The sequence below is a fragment of the Genypterus blacodes genome, unplaced genomic scaffold (genome assembly GCF_046128005.1).
Source record: "Genypterus blacodes isolate CSIRO-AG114 ecotype Tasmania unplaced genomic scaffold, CSIRO-AGI_Gbla_v1 ptg000105l_1, whole genome shotgun sequence".
Taxonomy (NCBI): Eukaryota; Metazoa; Chordata; class Actinopteri; order Ophidiiformes; family Ophidiidae; genus Genypterus; species Genypterus blacodes.
The window spans coordinates 2,988,100-3,006,340 of record NW_027466909.1 but is presented as its reverse complement, the minus strand read 5'-3'; the positions used below and the strand labels follow the sequence as shown (position 1 = coordinate 3,006,340).

General features: G+C 45.7%; 1 protein-coding gene across 2 annotated transcripts in view; it reads left to right on the top strand.

Annotated features, from left to right (window-relative positions):
• The window catches only part of wdpcp (WD repeat containing planar cell polarity effector), a 49,241-nt gene that overhangs the window by 15,678 nt on the left and 15,322 nt on the right, over positions 1–18,241 (top strand). For both annotated transcript variants that reach the window (XM_076160474.1, XM_076160475.1), the window contains 8 exons: positions 64–114; positions 1,383–1,453; positions 2,244–2,303; positions 2,820–2,934; positions 6,259–6,395; positions 9,036–9,227; positions 13,909–14,518; positions 17,856–18,044. In XM_076160474.1, the coding sequence (XP_076016589.1) occupies positions 64–114; positions 1,383–1,453; positions 2,244–2,303; positions 2,820–2,934; positions 6,259–6,395; positions 9,036–9,227; positions 13,909–14,518; positions 17,856–18,044 (1,425 nt within the window). The remainder of the gene's footprint in view (positions 1–63; positions 115–1,382; positions 1,454–2,243; positions 2,304–2,819; positions 2,935–6,258; positions 6,396–9,035; positions 9,228–13,908; positions 14,519–17,855; positions 18,045–18,241) is intronic.

Below are 18,241 nucleotides of genomic sequence, written 5' to 3'. Positions count from 1 at the left end.
CTCTGCACCATGCTTATAGATATGTTTATATAATCAAAATCACTTTTTATCCTCTTTATTTAGCCAATCCCCTCGAACATCAGTACTACAATGAAAAACTCCATTTCTCAGAAGGTATGTAACAGAGAAAGTGACTGTGTGTGTATGTGTGTGTTCTGTTTTGGTCTGAATCATCCTACCAATGGATGACCATCTTCTAATAGAAATGGCAGTCCTAGTCAGTCTCTCTCTCTCCCTCCCTCTCTCTCCTTTTCACTCAGTAGTGGAATACAAACACCCTTATCAGGAGACAAACACTCATCCCCTTGCCCCCCCTCTATCCCTCCTCTCTCCACCCTCATTTGCATGCGTCTATTTACCTCCTCTTCCAACTCATTCTTAATGGAGAACCTGGGTTCTCAATGGTTAATTTAAGAAAAGATGAAAAGGGACGGTGAGACAGGAGAGTAAATGAACCATATTGAAAAGAGACCTTGATTTCCTTCTTCTCTCCCATCAAACACACATATTTTTGTAGGCAGGACAAGATGGCTGGAGGGCTGGGGCCTTGCTGTTTGAGGCTGTGATATTACATTTTGGAAGCAATGTTTGATTGCCAAAATGCTCAGTTAAATATTTTCTTCACCTTAAGGACCGGTTTGTGTTTTGAGGGGACATTTTGCATTCAATAAGATATGTTCACAGTTATAATTCATGTACTTTAAAAAACAGACATCCAGCTTTAACCGCCCCGCTAATGTGTACAATATGAATAAATGAGTAATTAGAAATATTTCAATTGTTTCTACATCAATATAGATGGACGGAGATAAGAACATGTTCAGTTATGTTTATTTGTGTAATATCATCTTAAGAAATCTTTATTTTTTTATCTCTCAAAATTAAAAGCACTTTGAGCTGCAGTCGTTGATGAAATGTGCTTAACAAATAAAAATAATTGTTGTCATAATTAAATGAGAGTTTTCATTTAACACCTCAGGCAATATGTGCACTCTTCCTTGCCTGTGTTAGTTGTAAGAACTAGAATTCAGTTTTCTATTCTGCCCCAAAAACCTGCATTCATTCCATGACTACAATCTTGATTGCAGATTGCGGTCGTACTAAGCAGCTTCCATGTGTGATGAATTTCCAAAACAGATAAACAATGTAAAAACTGTTGTATAGTGCATTTTGGAATGTCAAGTTGTTATTTCCTCCCAACCCCTCACCCTTTATTCCCCCTGTCTCCTCCCTTCATACTGTGATCTCAATCAAGTAATATTCAGGCCCCGTCCTCTTTGTGTTTGAAATTCCCATTAATACATTTTTCCAAGTACTCCTTCAAAATTTGTTCAAAAGTTCAAGTCACATGACCTCCCAGTCCTTGTGTGTTTATTCCATAGCTCGGGGCTATTCGTGGACCCCCAGAAACCATCGCCCTGAAAAGCTCCGCGATTCGCTGAAGGAGTTGGAGGTAACCGCCTCCTCTGGTCACCCTCCCTACCCACCCCCCCTCCCTCCCTGGATCCCCTCCTCTTCTTCCGCCCTCTGGGGATTTTTGGAGTTTTCCCTTTCCGAAACGCCCGATTGATTAACAAATAGGGGCATTCTCTCTCCTTTCTCCCTCTCCCTGACGCTCTCGTTCGCTCTCTTTTCTCCCGCTCCTCTCTCATCACCTCTCTTTTGGCCATGCTCTGTCATCGAGGGGGATATTTGAAGGGATCAGGGGGCTGCAGGCCGCCCCCCACACCCCCAGCCTTCCCCTTCCTCCCTCCTTCTCTTCCTCCTCCTTCCCTTCGTCTCCCCTCATTTATCCCCCTCTTCTTCCTCTCTCCCCCCCCCCCCCCCCCCCCCCCCCCACACGTCCCCTCTCTACTTGTGTCAGTACAGACCCAGCTTTGTTTGCTGGGACCTGACTAGAGCTGCTACACCCCCCCTCCCTCTCCCCACCCATTTACCTCCCTCCTCTCACCCCTAACCATTGTCCGAAACTAGAAACACCCCCCACTCACCTCCGCACCCCACCCCCCTCCTTCCCTCACTCCTCCCCTCCAATCACCCCAGCTGTGTTTGGAATGTGGCAGGAATGACTGACCCTACACACACACACACACACACACGCACGCACGCACGCACACGAGCACTAACATGCACGCAAACACACCTTACCTGCATCCTCTTTCAACCGCCTTTCCCACCCTCTCTCTCATGCCTTTTGACTTTCTCTCCCCCCTCTCTTCGCTCTGTTTATCATGCTCATTCAGGAACTGTTGCAGACCAACACATGTGTACACACCAGATGGAGGAACAAGCGTTGCTGCCAGGTATAGACACTCTCCTCAGCCCACCACCAACTGTACACACACACACACACCGTCATTGTCAACCAAGGTCCTGTTAGGCTACCTGAATCTGTCACTCATTGGTATCCCTCACCACCTGCCATCCCCAGAATGTTTATATTAAAAGCAATTTACCCAAACACAAACTCAGATGAACCTGCCACTGCCACTTTTGGAGTTTACCTGAATTACTGCAGGCAATACTAGTTGGAGGAGAACATTTGGATTTGTTGTGAATGTACTTTAAAGCTCCCTGGTGTTGTGGACTCAATTCTAGTTGGTTTGAGATGTTACAACTTGTTAAACTTTCTCATGAATTCATTCGTTCATTCATCCTTCTTCCTGTTCAGTCATTGTTCTGGCGTGCTTTTTTAAGGCTACACTAATTATAGTTGTGATTGCAGTTAGAGAGAGTTTTGTTTTAACTTGTTTTGGCTCAGGGTTAAGGTGTGTGTTTGAAGGTTTTGGGAATGAAGCACACTTGTTGTTTCTGTGTAGATGATGCTGAGCAGCGGTGTCTTGGTGACCTTGACCCTAAACGGACCTCAACTTGAACGTGTGTGCGTAGACCGCACACTGGTGGGACGACTTCCAGCCAACACAGTCACTGATGGTTCGTTACACACACACACATACGCATGCAGTCTGAAGAAGTGTTTAACAGACTGATCAGGTTCTGCCAGCAGATCTGTTTGGCTGAATCGGTTCCCATGAAGCTCCAGACAGCTCGGCAGCTTGTTTTGTAGCCTTTGGTGTTTATTCCGTGTATTTATTTAAAGAAAACAACAAGATTGTCAGTAACTGCAGAGCTGTTAAGGTCCTCATATTGTAGACTAGGACATATAACTCATATTTTACCGGGCTGAATGCAAATGTGGTTTACATGCATTCAAACAGATTTGAGGACACAAACAACAAAACTTTCTCCCATATCTTGACTTCCGTGCTTACTTCTGCTCATCACACAAACAGTCTGACGTCTACCAAATATACACACTTATACACACACACACACACACACTGACACACACACACACACACACACACACACACACACACGCACACACACACACACACACACACACACACACACACACACACACACACACACACACACAGACACAGACACGGAAGCCACTTTCTCACGCAAACACTCTCACATACATAACAGGTGGCCCAGGTGAGAGAGGTGACTCTTCCAGCTAATTGCGAGCAAATCCTTTTGTGCTGTGTGTGTCCAGAGGCCTCCCCTAAGAGCATCCATCAGTGTTTTTCCCTCCATCGTGCCTTCCTCCAGGGAGCACCGCCTCCTCTACAGTGCACTCCCCACTCCACAGACCAAGCAGGGGAGAATAAGAGGCCGTGGACACCGGCCCAAATCTGCTAATTATTTCTTTCTTTCTGTATCAATTATTTGTTCATAACACCGCCCTCCCTGCTTCCGCCCAGGGTCTCCAGACACCTGATAAAGCCCCACAGTACGCACACACACACACACACACACACACACACACACACACACACACACACACATACACACGAACACGCGAACACACGAACACACGAACACTCGTCTCAATTGTGTGTGCGTACATATGTATTCACAGACTGACGCACCTTATAGACCCACATGTCCTTACTGTTGCTCTCACATTGAAAGACATAGACATACATACAAGCATGTACGCTATGATATACTGTTTACCGAAGAACACACAGTACACCCGCACACACCTAGGTACACGTACACCCACTCACCTCCCGCTGGGCTCCATTCAAAGCCTCAGAGGCACTAATTATTAGAGTAATGGTTGTGAGAGGGTGGGTTCCGGGGAGTGTGTGTGTGTGTGTGTGTGTGTGTGTGTGAGTGTGTGTGTCTGTGGTGGGGGTTTGAGCTTTCACATCTGTCACTTGTTAAATAAGACAATTAGACTAAAGAGAAGGGATAGATCACACTGTCGCACACATTTTTGAAACATACAATTACTGAGAGAAAATACAGTTACAATCAAAATTATGTTATTACCAGCATGTGTTATTTGTGTGAGTGTGTGTTACATGTTGTGCACATGAATGTTATTTGCAGGGTCTCAGCATCTCCAATTGACAGAGATCACATTATTTGTGTGGGACTGTCATTTACATTTTCAAAACAGCTTTTTGGCGCAAAAAAAGGTTCTTAACATTTTTGATGCCCACCAGTTTAATTTCTGTTCTCTGATGTGACCTTCCTGCTTCCACCATGAGCTCAGATTGCGTCATTCAGGGCATTTGATTACATATATTTTACACCATCAAAGTCTTACCAGCTGCCGTTGGCTAATGGCAGGGCCAAGCAGCACATATGCTCCATGATCAAGCATCCTTAAGTGATTTTTCATAACCGATTTCATTTGCCCATGTTTTAAATGTGCTTTGGCTAAGCTCATTGGCCTCTTATGTCAACATACTGCTAAGGAGATGGCATTAAATGGATTTAGGGGAGTGTGTGTTTATGGGTGTGGGTGTGTGTGTGTGTGTATGTATGACTGTGTGTGTGTGTAACTGAAGTCATAAATAATGGTCATATGCTTACATGTTTGTGATGAACTGTATATGTTTGTGCGAGGAGGCGTGTTAGTTTGCATCTGCACATACAGTACGTAAAGGTCTGCTTACTCTGTGTGGGTGGGTGTGTGTGTTCATTTCATCATTTGTACGTGTGTGTTGGGGGATCAGGGTGTAAGTGTGGGTCAAGAAGTCTAGCATTTAATCTCATATCAACCACCTGGTCTCAGATTGGGCCACAGGCTGGTTTCATATCCTCTCCCTCATTTGGGAACGAATGGGATTACACTTAATCCCGTTTATAGGCAACCATAGAGATCAATACTAACCCGCATTTAACTTGATTTGTCTGTAATCTATTACAAAGACGCTTACTGTTGCATTCGATGTTGTTTCAGAGAGCCAAGGCGTCATTAATGGGCATATTTCTTAAACCAGTTTTTTATTACAAACGCTCTATAATCCAACTTCATCAGCGGGACAGAAGGATCGCATTTACCCAATTGACCTGAATTATGTTGCTAGGTTTTCTATAGTTTTAAACAGTAGTTCACTTCCCTCATGAATATTTGCATATTAATTTTAAATTTTCACGCAACAGGATGATTTGAATAGCAATCATGCCAGTACCCGCATGTTTATAAATATACACACACGCCATGGTTAATTGCCGGTTAGATTTCTAAATCTGGGGGTGCAACCTCACTCGTTCAACTCAAAGCAGGATATCTGAGAGACATGTGTAATACCCCCCTTTCCATTTAATTGGTTTCATAAACAGATTAATTTGAACGAGAGGGGGGCTTAATTGCTAATCAGCGTTACCATGCGGCTCCTGAAGAGTTGAACAGGATCAAGTGTGTTCTGCCACCACAAAAAGGCCTTGGAGTATGTTGACAGGAGGGGGAGAGAGAGACAGAGAGAGAGAGATGCAAAGCATGTAAGGAGTGAGTGGAAAGAAGAAGAGAGTGTGGGGGCAGGTGGATGGAGAGGAGAGCAAGTAGGAAAGGAAAAAGGAAAAGCAAAAGTGAGCCGAGGAGCAGGGAAGAGCTCCAGTATAGTTCAGGAGTACATGAAGTATTCTGATCTGCCATACAGCCAGAATAGGCCCATGATATAGACTGTAACCTGACATATTATGTTTGTGAGATACCATGCTGAATCTAAACAATCTAAACAAGGTTTATCTATTTATTCTAATTCAAGTCACCATAGGTCACTTTTTAGAATGATTTCATAAATGGTAAATAATTTGGTTTCTATCTCTGATATCTTTAAACGTGCATGAGGAGTTTGAGAAGAGAAGCGGGCTTATGTCGCCCTAGCATATACTGTAAATTCAATTTCTAATCCTGGCGTTCATTGACACGTGCGATGATGTCATTTGCAGCGGTCGTGACCGATAGGCTGATCCTGCTGTCCTTCCTGGAGCAGAGCCAAGTAGGTGTGGTCTACCTCAATAAGAAGAACCAGGACTCCCCAGACATCACCAAGCGAACTGACAAACTTTCCGCTTCTGACATCAAGGTAACACATTCACATTACACAAGCCTAAACATTTGCATTCCTGTCTGTTAATAAAGTTGTGGCAGCATTATACTGCTTGATTGAAACTAATATTATTTATACACGCAATTTAGGACTCGATAAACCTGCTGTAGAACTGATGTATCAATATTGGATGCTAGGTAGTTGAGCAGAGATCGGATTTGTTTTTGATAGATTTTAAAAAGAGAAAGAAAATGTTAACACCGTTCCGACTGCGCTTTGGTGCACAACAGCAACAAGGTACAGTCCAGCCAAAGTGTGTGTTCATCATGGCCGCCACAGGAGTGAGGCCCGGTGGTTTGACCCATGACGTCATTCTATGTTGTCCCCAACTGTCTCCTTCCTGTCTCCGTCCATTTAACGTTTCTAATAGGTGTGTAACTGACTCGTTTGAAGGGTGTCGCTAAGGGCTCTGATTATTAGAACTTCCTGCTTCGCTCACCAAAAACAAAACTGCTGTGTCCTCCTCCACCAGCCTGCTAACTGCTAACCTTGACATTATCACATTACTGCCAGGCCCTTTTGTTAAAGTGTGTGTGGATGTGTGTGCGTGTGCACGTTCATGTTTGTGTGTATAAAAGTAATCGTTCCTGCCATGCGTCTGGCTCCAGAAGCAGGGGCCTGATAAGAATACCCCTCTCACCTCAACCCATACACACTCAGTCACCCCATATTCTACACACACATCCACACACACACGCGGCCAAACTCAATGCATGTGCACACACATGTATGCAGCCCTGCAACATACACATGGTCACATGCACCCACACGCAAACATGCACGTCCATACCCAACCATACCCATCCCCCACACACACACACACACACACACACACACACACACACACACACACACACACACACACACACACACACACACACACACACACTAAGATCACCCTGGTCCACTGGGCTAAGCTGGAGAAGGAGAGAGGGGGCGTTGGGGGGGCTAAACTAATCCGGCCCACAGAAAGTGGTTTTTGATTATTGCTGACCAGCAAACGCAGGCAGAAAAAAAATAGAAGAGGGCAGAGATGGCAAGGGATGGAGAGTTGGAGGCCCATGTGTGTGTGTTTGTGAGTGTGTGTGTCGGGGGGTTATAGAGAGTGTGTTATTAACCCTGTGATTTTTTTCTGCTTCCATGTTTCTAATCTGTCAGCGATCTCCCTTTCAGCTGTTTAGGACTCTTTGTTCTCTTTATCATCCGCTGTTCTTCCATCATTTTCATTTGTGTCTGCAGTTTGTGTCCAAAGCAGCATTTTCCTCCCCGCCATAGAGGCGAAAAAGGGCAGACACTGAACGCAGAAGCTCAAATCTTCTCTGTTCTCGTGGCACAGTTTGTCGACTTTTTTGTTTTCAGTGTCTTGGCCTCTAAATCAAGGTTGTGACATTAAAGTGTGTAAAGAAGCATCAAAAATTGTACAAAGATTCCAATTATCGCACCCCTTTCTTTAATTATGAATGCTTTTGTTTTGTCCTTCATTCATTCATTCATTCATTCATTGGAGCATGCTTTATCCCTCCATCTCCTGTTGCCTGAAGCTGTGGTCCATGCAGCTGCCGCTCCTCTTACTTCCCTCTTTTTTCCCCTCATTCAAACAATCTGCCTTTTCTTCATTACAGCCCTTTATTCCTCTCTCTCTTTTCTCCCTCACCTCTGTCCCCCCCTCTATCTGCCAGGACCTACCCGCTGCTCTGTACTCTCACCGAGGTCACGGATGCGCGTGTGTGTGTGTGTGTGTGTGTGTGTGTGTGTGTGTGTGTGTGTGTGTGTGTGTGTGTGTGTGTGTGTGTGTGTGTGTGTGTGTGTGTGTGTGTGTGTGTGTGTGTGTGTGTGTGTGTGTGTGTGTGTGTGTGTGTGTGTGTGTGAGTGTGTGTGTGACAGTTTGTGTGTGTGTGTGTGCGTGTGCGCGTGCGTACATTGAAGTCATCGACTCCTGTATCTGGTTCATTGTGTTAGAGTGTGTGACTGGAGATAAAGAGTGTATAAAAGGCCCGTATGAATATTTGTGTGTGTGTGTGTGTGTGTGTGAGGGAGAGGGAGAGGGAGAGAGAGGGAAAAAAATGGAGTGAGCTGTGGTGTTCATGAAAGACCAGGTCACAGTGTTAGACCTGCAATTTCACCTGTTTTAAAAGCACTTCAGGATCAAGCACTATTTGTTTAATCGTCTGTGTGTGTTCCTACACATACGTACGAGTATCCGTGTGTGATTGAAAGCGTGCGTCCATGCGCTTGTGTGCCTGTGTGTGTGTATGTGTGTGTGTCTGCGTCCCAAGCGTCACCAGAGCTCATTACTGTGCGTCTCTGTGTTGTGGCCTGTAGACCGTAGCGACCCTTACCAAAAATATGCACATCACTAAAACAACAAGCCTGACAGAACAATACACACACGTGCAAACACACACACACACACATCAATAATAGAACATAAAAAGACAACCTTAGACATCAACACAAGCAAGACTGGGAAGGACAAGAGAGCAATATTTTTGGCAAAATATGTAGATGTCTTTAAGCCCTTAGGTGTATTAAATCACTGTGAATAAAGTATCGTTTCTTTGCCTGTATTGTTCCTTTTGATCGGCTTTAACAATACTGGTCTCTTTCCACGTCCAGGTGGTGTGTGTGGAGCTGTGTGGTCGGGGGCAGAGGTTGCTCAGACGTGCTAGTGTCAACTGTCTCCAAGATGTGGCGCTGTGCTGGTGGAACCTGGATGAGTCCAGTGAGGAGCCGTGGCCCTGGACGCCCACAGACACACACGGAAACAACCTGGTTCTACTCGGCTGCTCACCAGCCGAAGGCCTCAAGGTGCCCAAACATGTTCATGCACACACATGCAAACCCATGAATGGGCATGTTTAACCTTTGTGTGTTGGGAATTGCAGTGAAAAGGAATCATTTCCACCATAGTGAGCCTCATTTAACTTTAGTCGCTTTCATGAATTTCCCTTTCCCGTCACAAAAATCGGAGCTTGAAAGATTTTCCGTAACTTTTTGTTGGCTTACAATCTGCAAACAACAAATTGTAAGTGATGCTGTTTATGTTCCCCATATCCTCACACAGGGTGAGCACACAGTGAAGCGCAGTTGTGAGTAGGCCCCTGTGTTGTTGTGGATAGGATTGGGGATGGTGTGTTAGTCACCTCAAGGGTGGTTTCTCTGTGTTGCACCTCCATGCATCAGCGTCTGAAATAAGCAGGAGAGCTTAGCTGTGGTACAGTGTGAAGGAGGTCGCCTACACGCGCACACAGACAAGTACACACACAGGCTGAGACACACACATCCTCATACCCCCTGGCAAAACCCGACCCATGACCCTGTTCCATGTCAACATGCGTTTGGCCTCGTGCCCAAAGCAGATGAAAGGTCCCAAATTACCGAACCTGGCTTAGCTCTGCTCCTCGCCTCACATTCCTCCGTAAGCATATGCAAAATATTCACCACACTAAAGCAAATAGAGAGGGGAGCCGATCTGTGAGAGGGAGGAAAGATGAGCGTTACCAATTGCACGGTAGTGAGACAAATTCATGCAGGAGAGAATGAGGCAGGGGTGGGAGGTTGGGGGGGCACATGAATATTGAAATAATCAAAGCAGACGCTGTTTGTTGCTTTTTTCCGCTTCTTGTTTTTGGAATGCTCTCCACATTTATCACACTACTTCACCTAGTTTATTCTCCCCTTCCTCCGATTCTCCCCCCCTCCCTTCCACGCTTAAATAACATTAAAGTGTCTTTGCGGGGCTGCGGCATCGTGCTCTAATGAAAGCGTTTGTTGTCATTTTTCAGATGCGCGGTGTGAAATTAAGCGAGCAGTTTATGTAAGAGCCGTGGCGGGAATCAAACGTCGGGCGCACATCGGGAGACGCCAGCAACTTCAATCACTTCAAGCTCATATATATGTTCCTTTTGTTCAGTTCACTATCTGCCGCAATAAGCCAATTTTCTAGCCAGTCTTTCGGCATTTAAAAAAGTCTGATTTCTTTCCCTATGTGGTCTTAATTCGTAGCCCCCCCCCATGCTGATAAGTGGAGCCAGTGGAAGGAGGAGGAGGAGGGGAGGGTGGGTTAGGAGGAGAAGAAAAAAATACAAGGTTCATATTTAAGCAGCCAGACTGTTAACATTTTCAATGATCCCTCTTTCCTTCCTCTTGCCTTCATCTCCACCAACACACCGCCCCCTCCCACGCCAAAAACATTTCTGGGAATTTAATAATCTTAATGAAAAGAAAGCACCAGATAAAGCTTTTCTTGCATTTCAAGTCACTTTTGTGTTTTGTTGTTGTTTTCATATTTGGTTGTGTGTGTGTGTGTGTGTGTATGCGACGCGTGAGCGGGTCTGTTACTCTGCCTATGTGTGCGCAAACACGCTTATGTGTTTTGTTGATGCGTATGACTATCCTGTTATCTGTCACCAAACAGTTTCTCCGCAGTTGTTTGATCTGCATTTGTGTGTTTTTTCGTCTGTCTTTTAATTATTATTGACTTTACAACTGCATAGCATGGCATTCAATTCTAACCAAACATAAAAAAAAAAACCCTAAACAGATTGCTGGTGAAAAACAACCGTAAATGCAATCGCTTGCACAGGATGGATGCGTAATTACATGGCATGTTTATGATGAAGGTTTTTAATCTGTACTCCCGCTCCCCTGCCACACTACATGTGAAATGCGCTGTTATAGTTAGTGATGTAAATGTAATGTAAAAGCTAATTTGCATGCAAAACATAAAAGGCTCCAGTCTTAATATAAAGCTACAGCACAGGAAATATTTGGATCAACCCTGGATTAACCCTTCGCTTCACTACTTTGGAAAATCACGGGGAAAAATATTTTGTCAGTTTCAGGCCGAGTCAGATGGCTAGGAACTGACTAGCTGGACTAAGGGACTAAGACTAGCTGAGGGTAAAAGGAGTATTTAGCTTATTGTCGACATTAAAGTCCCCGTCCCTTTGCATTTTCTCACATCAGTATGGAACTCTACCCCGATTCCTCATCCCCAAACTTAGCAGTTCCATCCCCCCCCCAGCACCCCCTTCGCCCTTTCATCCCTCCCTTCTCCTGCAAGTCCCTCCGTCTCTCTACCAGTCTCTCCCGGTCTTTCTCTGCTCCGTGAGCTGGAAAATTGGCTTCAAAAGGCCACTGCTGTGAACAAGGGCCAGCCACACAGTTGGGCCCGTCCGCTTTATCTTTCATGCCACGGAGGGAAAAAAGGTGCCGGTGAGAGAGAGAGGAGAAGAATGAAGAAGAACAGTTTTGACCAGTCACTGAAACCAATAACCAGGAGAAAGCTACTTACAGTCCCCCCTCTCTCTGTCTGTCTCTCTCGCTCCCTCTGTCTCTCTTTATTTTGTCTTGTGCTCCCTTTGCATCTGCCTTTTCCTCCCTCCCTCCCTCTCTCTCTCTCTCTGTCTGATCCCTCTCTTTATTGTCTTATTTCTTTTTACGATGCTTACTGCCCTCACTCCATTTTTAATCCCTCATTGACCTTTGTGCATAATTTTTCCTCTCTGTTTCTCTCTTACACACCCATTCATTGATTCACTCTCTGTTTTTCATTAAACACTTTAACTGCCACAATATAGAATTCATGGTTGAACAAAGATTTGCAGTTGCTCTGTAAAATGAGAGCTAGCGCGGCCCTGAATATGACAGGGAATTGTTGGAAATGTTACATATGAACAGAATGCCAGTCTGGTATGAATGGCAGTACGGCATGAGCTTGAGTGTTTCTATTTTGACCTAAGCCAAGACCAAAAACAAATTGCTCTGAAATGCAAACACACAAGTATCACAACCCAAGTCCAAACATTGGTTACTGTGGTGTTTTCAACGAGGGCACGCAGGAATTGCTCTTCTGAGCTTTAGCTGACATCACCCCTCCTCTTCCTTGGAGGGTCAGGGTCAGGAGGAGAGAGCTGAATCAGCAGCGCCTCATCCCCAGTGGTGCCAAGGTGACAGGATGGCACAGCGGGCAGCAGGCATAGGCGAGCCGGGCACACGATGAAAAGCTGAGAGGATGAGATGTGGTCGGGGGGTCCGAGTGTATGGAACTGAAGGGATTGTTGTTGCAGCACTGTGCAGATGGAATTGAATCCCTTGCTATGTGTGTGAGGTGACTTCATATGTATCATTGGTTTCCTGCAAAAATCAAGTTATGCTGAGGACCACACCCTCTAAAAGCGACTGCATCCCTCACGTGAACTGACCCTGGATGTCTGTTGTATCAAATGGGCACACACACACACACACACACACACACACACACACACACACACACACACACACACACACACACAGCACCCACCCCATGGAGAGCAGCAGAAGCTGGCTATGGGGGATTATGGAGAGGGAAAATGCTTTCAGGAGGACTGTCATCTGCTTCTCTCCTGCTGTAGACCACGGACAGGCAAAAAAACCAACCTCTCCCTCCCTCTAAGTCCTTTCTGGCAATGCCTGCCAAAAAACTGGGCCGGCCAGCTTTGCGAAAGGAAGGAAAACAGGCAGGCAGTCGATCCTCCTTTCTGTCTACATGGCAAAAAGAAATGGGCTCATTTAGCCAAAGCTGCGGCGGTGAATGCAGGGCCCTGATAGGGGCTTTGGTAAGGTGAAATCCCCCTGAAAACCTCTTTCAGTGACTGTGGGCCTGATGGGCTGCTGTTGAGCACAGACAGTTGTCTCCTGTCATCCACCCACTGTGCCCGGATCCTTGTGGGTGTTTTATCAACGGTACCAAAGGTGGCACCGCGTATCTCACTCAGTTCTAACACTGGCTTGCGTGGCAGCTCCATTGTGCCCACACTCCCACCCTCCCACCTATTGGTTGCGGTTCAGGAGCGGATAATACAAATTCTGAACTCCATTGGTCACATCATTTCATGCGTTCTACGTGTATCGTGCTCTTTTCATTGAAAATGGCTCCTTTCTTGTCATTCTGTCCGTGTCTGGCATTCAGCTCCTGGCTCCTCACACATGTAAACACAGGCGCTTGTTTATCGCCGGCTGCTCGGTGCCAAGCCATCAAATGCTCAGGGAGACTGCGTTGTTGACCTTGAGTTAAAGTGGTGCTCTTATCATGAACTTGCTTGATTGACAGCTTGGTATTTATGTGCAAAGTGAATGGCTCCATTTCTTCCATCTCCCCGGGGGTGTGGAGCTGCTGCCATGGTGTGACTCATTTCTCTGTTGTTTCATCTTTCCCGTGCGTGTGCTCTCTGACGCCTTTTTAATCCTACTTATGCTCAGAAGCTGCATTCAATCAACACTACCGACTCAAGTCAAGTGTTTTAACAATTACAAAGCCAAAATAGAAAACTGTTAAGCCATCAACAACAATATGAAGAGTTCATAAAGTTGCTGTGTCATTGTTATACCATGTATAGTCTCACCTTAGTCAAACAAAGGAGTTAACTTATGGTGCTACATACTAATTAAGTTGTCCATCCCTTGAACAATTCCAATGCTCTGTTTTAAACTTTCCTCCCGCTGCCAGGTCCTTAGCTCTGTCCGAACAGAAGGCAATCCTTTGGACTGCAGGTTCAGCCTGCTTCAGCCTTACCAGCTGCTGACCGTGGAGCTGCCTGCAGGACCACAGGTGGAAGGATCTGGGGAGGCGTCCTGGGTGGATGCCTGCGTGTATGAATGTGCACGGGGCCTCCTGCATCGCCTGTCTGTAACACGCATCCCACTGCCTTCCCATCCCGTCTCCTGCTCACATCACCCCTCAGAGACCACACTTGTTCTTGGCCTGAGCGACTCCTCTCTGGTCTTGTATGATCAGCGGCGTGGGATCTCCCTCCTAGCTCCCTGCCCTATACCCCCCACACTCCTAGCCTGGCACCCTGCCGGGGCCGTGGTCGTGGTAGGAGGAGGACAGGGGGAGGTAATGTGCTTCGATGTGGGCTTGGCACCTTTGAGAATGGCGTTGGTTGCAGAAGACGTCTCTCCGGCCCCCACGCTAAGACTGGCTCAGCACCTGCACTGCTCTGGGGGGCTGGAGGGACTGCAGTGGGGGACTGGCTCGGATGGAGGCCCAGATGGGACTGATGTACTGATGCTGAGCTTTCATGGCGGGCCGCTTGCAGCTTTACGATTTCGCCTAGGTAAGTCGAATATAATTTGTTCCACAATGTCAAAAGGATAACATTAACTGATTGATACTGGAACATGCTGAACTTGAACTTTCTTCCTAAACTAGGAGCTAGAAAACACAGGTATGAACACACAGGTATAGAATATATTGGGGGGGGGGGGGTTTCATCCCTTCAGGAACTTTCCTCTGTTTTGGATCTGATGCTTTGTCTGAACGCTGCTTTGTAGACATGGCTGCTGAGCCGTTGTTGTGGTGCGGAGAGTTCTGCTGCCGCTTCACTGCTGAGGGAAGTTAATTTATTGGCGGGCAGGAAGGTTAACTGGAGTCAAACTCTCAGAGGTCATTCAATAATCGCCCCTGGGCAAGAGCCCCTGAGGTGCATTCTGGGATGCATTTTTCCGATAAATCGTTTACAGTGGCTACACTGTCCCTTGGGGGCCCCAGATAAAGTTTGCCAATCATAATTTCTCCAAAGCAGCCACCTCACCGTCTAATACACACACACACACACACACGCATGCATAAACACACTTAAAACCCACACTCATAGTCTGATACACACTGAAACACATTCAGTGTCTTTAATTTTGACTTTGGAAACTTGTGACAGTGGTACTCATCTCTCTGCTGATATTTAAAGGGGGCTGTGTGGGTGTCAGACTGTGTGCATTTGAGTTTCAGTGTATTTGAGGTTTGTGCGTTTCACTGTGTGTGTGTGTGTGTGTGTGTGTGTGTGTGTGTGTGTGTGTGTGTGTGTGTGTGTGTGTGTGTGTGTGTGTGTGTGTGTGTGTGTGTGTGTGTGTGTGTGTGTGTGTGTGTGTGTGTGTGTGTGTGTGTGTGTGTGTGTTCACTCGCATTTGCCTATGTGCACAGGGAAAGGGGAGGGCGTATTCCAACAATGGCTTCCTCTCCTCTGATCGTCTGCCAAGGTTTTGATGAAGAAAGTCGCTGCATGTCTTTTCACCATGATAATTCCCCCCCGCCCCACCACACACACACACACACACACACACACACACACACACACACACACACACGTGTGTATTCTTCTATTTCTGTGCTTCTATGCGCACATACTCTCCAACTCGGTTGTTTGTTTGTTTGTCTGTCTTCGCTCCTTTTCTGTATTGACTTGTTTCATAAGGCCCGCAACATGACAGAAGGAGTGAGTGGGGAGGCGGGAAGGAAGAAAGACTTGGCCAGGCGCCAAGCTCCCCTTTTTTTTTTCCATAGGAGGCAGCCTTCCCTGGTGCCCCCCCATCCCCACCCCCTGCCTACACTGAGTTATCTCATCTGGGCACACATTGGCCATGGCTGGGTCTGCACCAGTACAGGCGATGGAAGGGCATATCAGGGAACGAGCTGCATGACCTGCAAAGAATGGAGTCATTTTTACACTCAGATTTTCAACAAATTTCATAAAATGTCGTCGGTGTTTAAAGGATATGTGTGTAACCGACAATGAACACGCGTAGAAAATGTGTTCTGGGTTTGAGCACAAACAGATACTGTGTGTTTGGATATTGGAGGGTTCATGCTGCCTTAACTGTCTGACTCATTTGTGAAATCCTGCTACAGGCAATTATTTAATTTTTCAAATCATTAATTTCTTAAAAACTTAAACATATTTTTATTTTGATATGGGATATTGATCGATAGTGCTGTTTATGCTGCGTCTTTCTCTTGTGCTCAATGATGTTTTATGCTTTGTATCTAACTTATATGTGTGTATAGATACAGTCTATATATAGATTGATGGATGGATGATAGTGTACTGAATGTACCGGTCTGAGCTCAGCTGATGTATTATCCACATTAGTTCATTCTTTAGGGGATTTAGGGCCTTGCTAGTTGCCAGCTTGTCATCTTAATTGGTCTTTCACGCCCTACACACACACGCACACTGTACTTCATTTAATTAGACAATGAGTGAGCAGTGACTCGGCCTGTCTGTCAGCCTTCTGTTATGGCTGTACCGCTGTCTGGGACCACCTACACTTTCCACAACCTTGAACTTACTCTGTTAGTTCAAATGTTGTCCTGATCATACTCATTAGATCATAGCTCCACTGTACATTGTGTCACACTGTTAAATGCAGCAACGGGGAAAAAGAAAATTAGAAGTGAGTGATTGTTTTTCTGTTAGGCCAAGAATGCCTTTATGTCTACACGACTAAATGAATGTACACACACATTTTTTTACACACACATTTATTCACACACACACACCACACACACACACACCACACACACACACACACACACACACACACACACACACACACACACACACACACACACACACAGACACACACACACACACACACACACACACACACACACACAGAGTATATCAGCTAATCCCAGAACATGTCAGTGACGGTGACGGTTCCAGTATGCTCCGTCATGATCAGGTGACAAAGGGCCACAATGGGCCTGAGCATTCAACACCTTCACTTCCCGTACATGTACAGTATGTCTCTATAACACACACACACACACAACCAGCCACACACACATACATACATACAGAATGAGACACCACTACTGCCGGTAAGGGCACAAAACCTTGTCCTTCCATTATTCAGCAGAGTCCTATTCTGAGCACACACACACACACACTCACAAGTCAAACAAAAGCATAATCAGTCACCTCGGGTCAAAAGACATAATCAATTGCATCTATTCTCTCATTTTCACTCGTCACAAAAACGAAACCCCTCCTCACAAGATCACACAGACATGATGATGAAATTCCGGCAAATTGTAGCATTTAAACATTAGAACGCTGCTGCATGCTTTAATGATTTAAGATATTTAACAGATTTATGCAGAGAGACTGAAGAGGAAGACCGTTGTTTTATTTAGCTTTTCCTCTCAAACCCATACAGTACAAAGACTCTTGCTCAGCAGGGATTAAGCAGACTTCCCAGCTAATTGATTGACAAGTCAATGGCAGTCTAACCAATCTAGTGCCTCAGCGTTTAGACAGAGCCGCTGGACACTTACTTAGCATAAGTAAGTGCTTCAGGCGATTCCCAGTGCTTAAGCAAAGTCATAAAAACAAAAGGCCTTTGCACCTCATTGTTAGCTCGCTTTGGAAAAATCTATTTAACTTTGCATGATGTCGCCGGAATGCAGTAAAGCATAAAATACTATTTCAGCGGTCACATTGAAAGACGGGGGTATATATTCATAGTTTTTATGTTGTGTATTAATAACGAAAAGAGAATATTGGAAGTTTGTTTATGTCCAACTTCTTCTCTTTAGGTGATTATTTCTTTTTACTGAGCTTGAATATCGTAGCGTCTTCTAATGCTAAACTAAGCTGTGTCTCTGCTGCACAGGGGCTCTGACCGGGGGCCAGATGGGGCCAGAGGAGCTGCTGCAGCAGAGGCTCCGCTGTGGCCAGGTCAGAGAGGCTCTGGGCATCCTGGAGGCCATGGACTGGAGCACCACGGGATACGAGTGCTACCGAGGCCTGAGCTCCATCACCAACCACCTCCTGAGGCTGGAGCTGAGTCCTGAGAGAGAGGGTGAGGGTCAAGCACTGCAGATAGGAGGTTTGAGCTCTAATGGGTGTTTCTCAGAGGAAGAGTTTGCTGTGGAACTGAAGTCTCCTCTCTAATCTCTAATCTCATTGTTTAACTTTAGAGCGACAGAATAATCCGTAGAAGATTATATAATTGAAGTAAAAAAGAAGAGCAATGAGAGAGGTGGAAGAGAATAAATT